General features: G+C 42.2%; 1 protein-coding gene across 2 annotated transcripts in view; it reads right to left on the bottom strand.

Annotated features, from left to right (window-relative positions):
* Positions 1-12,126, bottom strand: part of KHDRBS3 (KH RNA binding domain containing, signal transduction associated 3) — a 189,769-nt gene that overhangs the window by 35,933 nt on the left and 141,710 nt on the right. For both annotated transcript variants that reach the window (XR_006212771.1, XM_042972650.1), the window contains exon 7: positions 6,876-6,958. Coding sequence is in view for 1 of the 2 variants with exons in the window: in XM_042972650.1 (XP_042828584.1) it covers positions 6,876-6,958 (83 nt within the window). In the remaining variant the exon portion in view is untranslated. The remainder of the gene's footprint in view (positions 1-6,875; positions 6,959-12,126) is intronic.

The following is a 12,126-nucleotide window of genomic DNA, read 5'->3' as shown; positions in this document are numbered from 1 at the left end:
CTGGCCACCCTTCCCATGGCAGCAGTGGCGCTCCCTAGCTGGCCATTCATTACCCAGGGAAATGAACACTGACTGTGATGTCGGCCACCCTGGGGCACCTCCGGACCTCTGGCAGGACGTCTGCCATCATGGGCACCACCCACCCACCTAGTGACCTAACATTACTTTCTATACAGACTTTGTTTCTGCTTTAATGTATCGTAATCGAATCACAGCAACATTCATAAAATCATGTGCCTGACATGACATGCTGATTATTTTCCCAGTAACTTTAAAATCATCAGACCTTTATCTAAAAAAAAAGGTCTGGCTGTGAGCCACCTGCAAGCATGTTGAGAAACATCAGTGATACATGGTACTACTCTTGGGAGAACATTCCTGTAATGGAAAGAGAAAGGACTGAAATCAATAGTCACTAAGTGGGTAACTCAGGTCACTTACTAAGTCTTTCTCTGGGTCTCCGTTTTCTCAAGACTAAAATGGGGATTATCATGTCCACCTTATAAGGTTAAAGTGAACACAGAGGAGAAAGACCTCACACTCACACGGATGTGCCTTAGTGAAACCGATATTGTGCAGTGTGTGCCTTTGTGCTACTTTGTGATCACAGGAGGGATCAAATATTCCTTTGCAGGGGCGCCTGGGTGGCTCAGTCAGTTGAGCGTCCGACTTGGGCTCAGGTCACGATCTCACGGTTTGTGAGTTCGAGCCCCGTGTCGGGCTCTGGGCTGACGGCTCAGAGCCTGGAGCCTGCTTCCGATTCTGTGTCTCCCTCTCTCTGCCCCTCCCCCATTCATGCTCTGTCTCTCTCTGTCTCAAAAAGAAATAAAAAAACATTAAAAAAAATTAAAAAAAAATATTCCTTTGCGAATTTACAATTACGAGACACACCAACTACAACACTGTGATAGTTTTTAAGGCTCTTGACCTGTTTTGGCCTCGCCAAGTTACCGTTTTGTGTGTGACCGCACCTGGCATCTACTCTCCCGGCAAACTCAGCGAGTCTAACGCAGTGTTATCAGCTACGGTCACCGTGCTGTGCAACGGCAAGTGTCAGTAGGATTATAAACAAAACATCCGCTGAAGAACGAATCCCATCTAATTGAGAACGAAACGGATATATTTACAAAGGGTTTCCAAGAGTCAGAACTAGGACTTCTGTGAAGACTCCAGTCCCGTCAGAGCAGGGGCAGGCAGGTCCCCGAGGGCTGAGGCCATTTAACACCTGCTCTTTTTTATTCACCAGAGCTACTCGGGAGGTGTGTCCAAAATCAATCAATAACTAGTTCTGGACCAGCGTGTATTAGAACAATTCCAATATTATAAAGAACCGTTCCCATTTCTCTTCACAGTAACTGTCTTGACAGCTTGGTACTCATTAAATGTGTGGAGTTAGATAAACAATGCTTTGTTTTACTCCACAACATCAGCACTACCAAGGTCATTACAAAAATCAATGGGGAAATGTAGCTGAACTACACCGAATTTCTTCTCACTCTGCAGGGAGTCTCATTTGTACTCTAATTTTAATATGAGGTATTTGAAAATTAGGAGAAAAAAATCCTCACTTGTAAAACCTCCTGAGAGAAACTGGTATTTGTGCAACAAAACAGCATCCTAAAATGATTCCAGCTCATGAAGTTTAAACGTCATTACTGAAAGGGACCCCTTCCCACAGCAGGTAATAATACCCAATGGCCAGCCATAGAGGCCTGCTGTTTTGCTCTGTTGTGTTTTCAAGTGGGTTACGGCTGCTCAGTTAGCTAATCTGTTTACGGTAAATACCGACACTGGCCATGCCCTCCGCAAGGTCCCTCTCTTCTCACTCTCCCTGTAAATCATTTACTCACACACACTCTTTCCGGATTTGCTGGTGCCTTCCCTGTGTGAAATGAGAAGCAGAGCGATTTCGAACTGGGGAAGGAGAGCGGGTGTTTACTCAGCTCAACGGTGCTAACTGCCTCCCACACTTCCCCGGGTGCCTCCCACACTGCCCCAACTGCCTGGCACGCCGACTGCCCTGGGTGCCTCCCATAAGTTATTGTGTTTGACATGCCTCCCTCTCCATGGTTCCCAGAGACTGTGGGCTTTCCTGACTCATGCAACTTTCAGGCTGGCCGTCTAAAGAAGCAGCAAAGTTGCACACGTTACAAACTGAGGCTGAGAGAGGTCAAACATGTTGCCCAAAGCCACATAACCAGCAAATATTAACGTGGGGTCTAAATACAGGTAGACCAGTCTCTTAACCACCGTGGCCCAGATCTCCAAAAGTCTTCTGTATCATATCCGTATCAGGAGAACCATTTTTGATCTCATAACTGTGACCGTTTACATGCACGTGTAGCACGTGTACCACAGTATTAAGAAGTTATGTTTCCACGTGACACAAAACATCAGAAGTTTACGAGGATGACCATGTGTTGGCCCTCTCTGTACCTGGTGTGTTGGTTTGCTTACCCCAGGGGTGCACGCCCTCATCCAGAGACACCACGCTGTGCTGTCTCGCCAGAGACAGAGCAAGCCGCGGTCTTACTTAAGGCTGCATTATCTACGAGAAATTTGTAGTTTAAAGTTCGCTAGTAGCCACGTTAAAAAGAACAAAAGCGGCACCCAGCTGGCTCGGGAGGTCAAGGGCCATCTCACAGCTCGTGAGTTCAAGCCCTGCGTCGGGCTCTGTGCTGACAGCGTGGAGCCTGTTCGGTATTCTCTCTCTCTCCCTCTCTCTCTGTCCCTCCCCCACCTACCACTCTTTCTTTCCAATTAATAAACATTTTTAAAAAGCTTAAAAAAAAGCTTTCTTAAAAAGAAACAGGTAAAATTAATTTTAGCAAGGTGTTCATTTCATCGTCTATCTCCTACGAAGTCTTCGGGCGCTGCCGCGTGGCCTACACGCCCAGCACACCCACCGCGCCAGCCACACTGCAAGCACTCGGCGGACACGTGTGCGAGCTGCCACGGTGGACAGTGCGGTCGAACCTGTGCTTGTGCTCTTTCTTCCACACCATGCGTCAAAGAACGTCTTCAGAACAGCTCTGCGATCTAAGAGGAGACCGACCAACTAAAGAATTCGGCAGTAACACTGAACTATACACACACGTGAGAGGACTACTGAAGTCCGAAGTCGATTTTACAGGACCTGAAGTGGCAAAGTCCAGGACTTTCAGACCACGGATCAAGTGTTCTGGGGCATTCTCTGTTAGTGAACACTAAGGCTGTGTGCTCCTTGAGAGGGGTGGCGGTGAATGCTATTTGCCGAAAGGAACTAACATAAAATCGGAAAAATAAGGCCCCTAATTCCATCAGTCCGGTCCCACAATAATACGCTGCAGAAATGAAATTCTAGGTTTGAGAGAGGTAGTCCACGTCTGATAAGGCAATGCTTCCTGATCAGATGGGAGGCCTAATTCTTAGGGGATTCAAAAGCATCACGAAGTATTAGATTTTTGAAGACCGTTTATGGGACATACTAATTGGAATTAATTCCAGCCACTGAGATCAAAGCAGACTGGAAAGGCAATGCAACAAAGTACAAAGAGAACGCTTTGGGGCCAAGGTGGGTTTCTACCACTGCTCAGCCTTTCGAATGTGGATGATGAGCCATTTAACCTCTCTGAACCTGTATGCAAGGGAATGGCATGTTTAGACTTGAATTTTGCACTATTTCGGGGCACGCTGAGAGGGGACAGAGAATCGATGTGAAGCCCATGAAACAGTACCAAGCACAGAGTAGACACTCAAGTCGCTGAGGAGGACGGTGGTAGCGATCTCCTTTTCTTTTTATTTATTTATTTTGAGAAAGGGGGCAGGGGCAGAGAGAGGGAGAGAAAAAGAATCGGTGGTGATTTCCTTGTTAGTACTCACTATTTGGTCCTGGGGATGATTTGAACGTTTGGTATCCTAACTGGTTTATACCAGATTTCTAATTCTGAGACATTCAGTGTTGTGCTTAAACCAAGTACTACAGTATGTGCATACGATGGGCTGGACTGTGCCCCCACCCCAAATCGTATGTTGAAGCCTCACCCCCCAGTACCTCAGAATGGGAGCGTATTTGGAGATGGGGCCCTTAAAGAAGTGATTAAATTAAAATGAGGCTGTGCGTGGGTCCTCATCCAATCTGACCGGTGCCATCGGAAGAGAGGAAACGTGGACATGCACAGAGACCAGAGATGCACGTGCACAGAGAAGGACCCCGTGAGGACACAGCAAGAAGGCAGCCATGTGCAAGTCAAGGGAAGAAACCTCAGGAAAGACCAAATCCCCCAAGACCTTGACCTTGGGCTTCTAGCCTCTGTAACTGTGGGAAAATAAAATTCTATTGCCTCAGCCACCTAGACTGTGGTTATTTTGTTACGGTAACTCTAGCAAACTAATACAGTGCATAAAACCATCTTGTCAACCTCCATCGTATAGCTGCTTAGTTTCCAGGAGTTTCCAGTAGAGCAGCTGCTTAGTCGCACCCAGTAAGGCTGTGTGTGTGGGGCGGGGGGGGGGGGCAGGGGGGGGGACACGGCTGTTGGGGGGGACAGCTGTTGGGGGGGCACATGGCGTGAGGGGACACGTGTAGGCAGGACCCAGGTTCAAAGTCTGCTCCTCCGCCGGTAAGCTGCGTGATCTTAGGCAAGTTGTCTAATTCTGATAAATCACAGTTTCCTTCTTCTTTGAAAGGGCTGACGTTTATGTCACAGGTCATGAGGATTAGACGAACACTCAGAACACCTAACCAAGAGTGGCTTCTCAATTTGTCAACGTGTGCCACCCTCACACAATCCTCCGTCCTCCTTCAGGTATGATGAGTTGCAACACTGCAAAGATCACTTCCAAGACGGCAGACGGGGGGTTGTCAGGCAAGACGCCTCTTTAAGTGAGTCTTCCCTGACATTTAAAGGCCTCATGATGTACCAGCCTCTTAATTGGTCCCTGCCTCGAGGCTTTCCCACCTGTCAGTCCAGCCCCTCCACGGCCGTGGAATGACTCTCTGAATCCAAGTCGAAACTCACCGTGCCTCGCGTGTAACTCTCTGGGGCTCCGGGCCACCTGCTGCCTGTGGCACCGAGTCTCAGCACGCGCAGGGGGCAGAGTGCGGCCGCTCCTCCCCCCACCTCCCTGCCGCGCCTCACCCCTTCTAGCTCTGCCCATGAACTGGAGTTGCAGATGGCACGTGCTGCCCCCACCGGGCGCCGCCCTTCCAGCTCGGGGAAATGCCCTTCCCTGTCTGTACCCTGGTGACTCCTACTCACCCTTCCCTTTCTCAGTGAAAGGTCCTCAGGGTTCTCAACCAGACTTTAGCGCTGCCTTCTTCTGGAAATCCTGAAGTGTTCCCCAGACTTCTCATAACGATTACCATATTATATTACTCTTAAGTATTATTATTATTTTTTTTTCCTTCTGGCCTGTGAGCTTTTCAAAGGGTCTTTGCCTCCATAATCTTTGTATCCCAAGCATCGAGCATCCCCGACGCACACGGACATTCAACAAATTTTGGCTACAAAAATGACCAAAGGGATGAACACTCGTGATCCATCATATCACCGATGCTATCACTCTAACATCAAGACTCCAAGCTCCCTAGGTCGAGGCTCACGTTCTGGATTGCTCCTTTACTTCTCTGAGCCCTCAGTTCGCCACTTGTAAAACAGATACGTCAGCTCCTGCTGTAACCATTCAGACTCAATGAGACACAAGTAAGTAAAAGGTTTACACTCCACAGGGGATTTCTGGCAAATGGCTTCATCTTGTGCTCTGTGCTCCTTTTCTCCATCTATACAGTGAGAACGGCGCCCCATACTTGATACAGTTGCCGGGACACTTAAATGAGATACTATGTGACGTCGTGGCTAGCGTCTACCAGTGCCGGTCCCCCCAGGCTGCGCCAACACCCTCAAGGATACCAGCACGATGCACAGGTTTCCACTCACAGAGACCAAGACCAAGTTGAGAGTCCAAGACTGAAGGGTCTCAACTGTTACAAGTTATAGGAGAAAAAAAATGTGACCTGAGCCTGAAAGAAAAAAGAATTTTATATCCTTGTCAACCTGGGTACCAGAGCTCACGAGTAACAGCAGCTGCCTGTTCAAAGCTGCCTGGTGCCACGTGAGTTCGGAAGTGGTTTATACTTCATCAAAACAACCACGCAATTTGTATTTTTTTATGCTTCATAAAGCCGCTATTTTGTTTTGTACATGTGTCTATCATTGTCCCCCACTTAGAATTTTAAACATAAAGCAAGAGGTTTCTAGGCATTTAGGAAAACATTCTGAACAGAATAAACACTGATTTCATATATCAATGAACATCAAGGTATATTATCACAAGAGGTAACTATAAAGCTCTGTTTTGCCTCTGATAACACTTACTTATTTCTGGGTAAATACTTCTTTAGAAAATGAAGCGGAGCTAACTCATTATTCACAAATATGAATTTGAAGTTGTTAGAAAACAGGATCACTGCTGCTGAGAAACAGAAACCTTCTCGGAATGCCAAGCTAAACTTCTGGGGCTTTCCTCCTCAGGCACTGACAACGCAGGGTATTTCCACATTGTTCATGTGATTTGGGGCACTTGAAGAGCCACAGACTTTGAAGACATTGTTTTTCCTTAGAACATACTGAACACTGAGTTAAAACTTTAGAGTAAAGAAAACGTCAATTTTTATTTTTCAAGCTTCATTGCTTTAACACTACAATAAGTTCTGGAGGGGTGATGCATGCTAGTGTCTAAGACGGAGAGGGCCTCTCCAATTAAAACAAACAAGAAACAAAGCAAGCCAAGTCAAATTACCCTCATTGTCTGATCATCATCCGGTTCCCAGAGTGCATAAACGTGGAGGGGCACAAGTGTCTGTTAACAGGGTCAAGTCAGAGATGGTCTCTTACCTTTGGGCAGGGGTGCTATAGCTGTTATCATAGGAATCATAACTCTGTTCGTCATAAGCAGTGCCATAACCATCATCATAGTCCTACAATAAAACAGGAGAAGTATAAAAAAGTTCAGAAAAGTTTCTGGACAAAAAGAACCACTCTGCTTTTAGTGACTCTTTATTAAATCAGCTAACACTTATTAACTCCACATCTAATTATAGTGTAAAGAAAAATATTAAGAGTGACATCAGTGAAAATGACAAGAACTTCCAAAAATTCTCTCTGTAAAAGCAAAAAGAAACTGGCAAAAATTGTTAGAATCAACAGTTCCAAAACTCTGGAAATTAACAAAAGGTTTGCAGAGATCTAAGGAGCATTTATTTTTAAAAATTTGGCTGAACCTTGGTAGGAGCAGTGAGCTCTGTGATGTTTTAATGAGCCCTATTCCCACCCTTCACTCCCTGCTCTGCAGGAGCCTGGAAAACCCACAGCCTTAACCACAGTGGACTCCAGCAGGCTGAGGGCCACTGCAGGAGGAGAACAGGGCGGGGCTCTTTCAACCTCATTCCCTGAGGACTGCATTTGACCTGGCTTGGACTCATCCAGTGCAAAAAGCCTTTTCCCTGAGGGTATTTAAAGAAAATAAATAGAGGCAATTACATAAGATTTCAGCTACTTGAGGTGGTTGGAGCAAACAACAGTCTAATCAAAAGCCACCTAGAAAAGGGCCAGGATGAGATATCCATTCTCCCTTTGAAAAGCTCTGACATACTCCTGGGAATCTAGAAGGCTACATAGCTGCACAGTGCCATGTACAGGCCCAGGAAAGACCTGGGAGGACCCTAGGCTCTCTCCTCAGGATGACCCTGCGGTTCTCACAAGAAGGAGAGGCAAGGTCAAGGAAAGAGTTAGTTGTAAACCAACTGGCTGAGTTTTAAAGACCTGTTGTTCCAACCTGCTTGGTACTCAGTCTCCAGGCATTCGATAAAATCGCCGTCCGATCATTAGCTGACCACTAAGGTAACAGATAGGAAACACTTCAGTGATAACACATAATATATCACTTCAGTGATAACACATAATAAATATAAACTTTACAAAATGAGTTTGGAAAAGTCACTAGATAAAAAAAGGAAAACAGAACATACTGGGAGGAAGGAGAATTTGATTTCCATAGCTGACACACTAAATGTCCAGTCTTAGTAAAAAAGATTAGGTGATATGAAAAGGAACACAAAAGTATGGTTCATACAACGAGAAAAAAGTAATCACCAGAAATGGTCCCTGAGGAGACAAGACACTGAACTTACTAGACAAAGACTTTAAATCAGGTATTTTAAATATATTTTAAAAACTAAAGGATACTCTGTGTCTACAGAACTAAAGGATAATAACAATGCCCCACTAAATATAGATATAAACATAGTAAAGAATCCAAAGTAATTCTTGAGTGGTAAAGTATAACTGGAAGGGAAAATTCACCAGAGAGGTTCAACAGCAGATATAACCATGCAGAAGACAGGGTAAATAAACCTGAAGGTAGATCAATTGAGATTATCCATTCTGAGGAAGAAGATACAAAAGGATAAGGAAAAGTGAACAGGGTCCCAGAGACCTGTGAAACACCATCACACATGAACATATGCATAATGAGATACCCAGAAGGAGAGGAAAAGAAGAAGCAAAAAGATTAGAAAGAGAAATAATGGCTAAACACTTGCCAAATTTGATGAAAAACCTTAATCTACACAACCAAGAAGCTCAAAACACTGAAAGTAAGGTAAGCTCAAAGAGACCCACACCTAGAAACATCATCAAAACGTTGAAAGACAAAGGCAAAGAGAAGATCTTAAAGCAGCAAGACAGAAGCCGCTCATCATGTGAAAGAGAGTATCAATAATATCAAAAGCTGATTTCTCAAGGAAAACCATGGAGGCCAGAAGACAATGGGATTCCACTTTTCAAGTACTAGAAGCAAGAGACTGTCAACTAAGAATTCTATAACCAGCAGAACTATCCTTCAAAAATGGAAAAATTTGGGGCTCCTGGGTGGCTCAGTTGGCTAAGCATTCAACTTCAGCTCAGGTCACGATCTCACAGTTCGTGGGTTGGAGCCCCGCGTCGGACTCTGTGCTGACAACTCAGAGCCTGGAGCCTGCTTTGGATTCTGTGTCTCCCTCTCTCTCTGCCCCTCCCTGTCTCTCTCAAAAATAAATAAAATGTTAAAAAAATTTTTTTAAATGGAAAAATTAATATATTCTCGGGTAAGCAAAAACAGAATTCAACAGCAGACATGTTCTACACAAAAGACTAAAAGAAGTCTTTAATGTAAAGTGAAAAGTCATTAGATAGTAACTTGAGTCCACATGAAAAAATAAGTAACACTGATACAGATAGCTACTTAGGGAAATACAAAACTATAAATGTGTTTTTGTAGTAACTTTTTTTCCTCCTATTTGACTTAAAAACCAACTGAATGAAGAACTAATTATAATTGTGTTGATGGACACACGATGTATGGAAGCTGCAATCTTCATGACAGTGACAATACAGAGGTGGGCAGGTGAGGATGGACCTAAAGAGAAGCAAAGTTTTTGTGTCCTGTTAAAATTAAGTTGGTATAATTCTGAGAAAGACTGATATAAATTAGAAAATAAATTGTAATCTGCAGGGCAGGCTAAGAAAATAATTTTAAAAAAACATAAAAAGTAGAAAAAGAAATGGTAATGGGGCTAAAGTGATACAATAAACAAATACCTAACAACAAAAGGGGAGAGTAAGGTACCAAAAAGACATAAGACATAGGGTAAAACAAAAAAGCAAAGTGAGAGATGTAAATCCTACCTTATCAGTAATTACACTAAATGTAAATGGATTAAACTAAGTGGAATAAATTAAAAGGCAGAAAATGGCATTCTGCTTAAAAAGAAAGATCCAACCATATGCTGTCAACGAGAGACACACTTTAGATTCAAAGACAAAAATAAACTGAAAAGGAGGAAAGAAGATATACCATACCGTGGAAATACGAATCAAAAGAAAACTACCATAGCTGCACTAATATCAGACAAAACAGACTTTAAGACAAAACTGTTACCAGAGAAAAAGGACATTTACTTATAATGATAAGAGTCAAGTCTATCAAGAGGATAATTCGAAAAATGTATGCAAATATATACACACATAAATAATAATAGAGCTCAAAGTACATGAAGTAAAAAATGATAGAATTACCAGGAGAAATAGACAATTTAACCATAATAATTGGGAACTTCAATATCACACTCTCCGTAATAAAAATAATGCCTGAAAAAAGGATCAAAGAAGAAATAGAAGATTTGAACAATACAAATCAATTATACCTAACAGACAATTATAGAACTAACATACATCTATAGAACACTCTACCCAGTAAGGGTAAAATGCATTCTTTTTCATTACATAGGGAACATTCCAGAGGACAGACCCTACATTTCCCCAATTCAAAATTTACTACAAAGCTAAGTAATCACAACAGTGAGGTACTGGTAGAGACGCAGATCAACAGAATGAGACTGACAGCACAGAAATAAAACCCTCACATCTAGGGTCAATTCATTTTCAACAGGGTGCCAAGACAACTGAATGGTGAATAGTACAGTCTTTTCAGTATATGGTGTGAGAACAAATATCCACATGCAAATGAATGAAGCTGGACTGTTACCTCACACCATATACAAAAATTAATGCAAAATGCAACATGCATCTAAGTATACAAGATAAAACTACAAAACTCTTAGAAGAAAACATAGATGTAGATCTTTGTGATTTTGGATCAGTCATTAGTTTCTTAGATATGCCAGCAAAAGCACAAACAACCGAAGAAAATAGAGATAATAGATACCTAATAGATAATATAGATATATGTAATAGAAAATATAGACCATCAAAATTAAAAACTTATGCATCAAAGGATGCTAGCAAGAAAATGAAAAGACTATCCATGGGACAGGAGAAAAATATTTCCAAATCACATATCTGATTATGGTCTAATATTCAGAATATAAAAAGAGCTCTTACAACTCAACAATAAAAAGAAAACCCAGCAAGAGCAAAAGCCATCTTCCTTAGTTCTATGGAGACAGACTTCAAACGGAGGACATTCTGCAGATAAAATAACAAGCACACAATGGTTCTTTTAAAAGCACTGTGGAATTCAAAAAGGTCTAGAGAAATGGTCATTTTGTAAGATAAAATTGGATATATTACAATGACATCTATGTCCATGAACGTGTGAATCCTACCCTAAAACTGATTACTAAGTTTCTGGTGTTAGTCAATTACATAATGACTTTGGACTTCATTGGTATTTATTTAATATTTAAATGAGCCTGAAAATAACATCTAAGTATTTTGGAACATCGGTATTATCAATGCTAATCAATTTAACGATCACCACCGGATCTGTGGAAGCAGAGAAATGTGGCCAAGGGGTAAGAGAAAGGACCTGGAGTTAGATGGGCTTCCATAATTTACTATCGATGATTTTACTCAGGCTCATTCACATCTCAGAATCTGTTTCTTTACCTGTAACCTGTGAATCCCTTAAGTATTTTGAAAGGATGAGAAATTATATATACACATATATGTACATATTCCAGCAAAATGCCTGACCTATATTAAGAACTTTATGAAGGAGAGCATATAATTAACTATTTTACTAAAGCATTACTCATGGAGACCTCTGTCCTGTATTTCTAAAATTATACAACAGAGGAAGAACACCAGAAGCCACTGTATGAGAGGGTATGAGCCAAATAATTGATTTGAAAGTGATTACCTTATTCTCTCTTCATAAGTATCTATTAAATACTAAACCTCAATTTACTTGGCTTAGGAAAACATAAATATCTAAATAGGAAGTTATATTATAATGTGTTCCATCTTGTAACATGAATATCAATACTAAGAGATCGTACTGTCTTTGCAGGAATAAGGCATATACATTTTCTACATGATCACGTAATTTTTTAATATTTTTTCACAAAGGAGGAACTTAATATTTGTTGAACAGCTATGTGTCAAGTACTTCTCGCAGAAGATAGAACAGAATATTCTACCGGGGCAGAGGAAGAATAAAAGTGAAGGACAGTTAGCACACAATATACAAACCATCGTGTTCCCCATAGTACCTAAAGGCGGATTAGTAATTTGGTGATCTTCCAAAGACCAATGCAAGAAGGAGAAAGCTATCAGACAAGATACAGACAAAACGAAAACAAAATTG

Source organism: Panthera tigris, chromosome F2, assembly GCF_018350195.1.
Source record: "Panthera tigris isolate Pti1 chromosome F2, P.tigris_Pti1_mat1.1, whole genome shotgun sequence".
NCBI lineage: Eukaryota > Metazoa > Chordata > Mammalia > Carnivora > Felidae > Panthera > Panthera tigris.
Note: the sequence above shows the minus strand (reverse complement) of the source record. Positions and strands in the feature narration are given on the sequence as shown.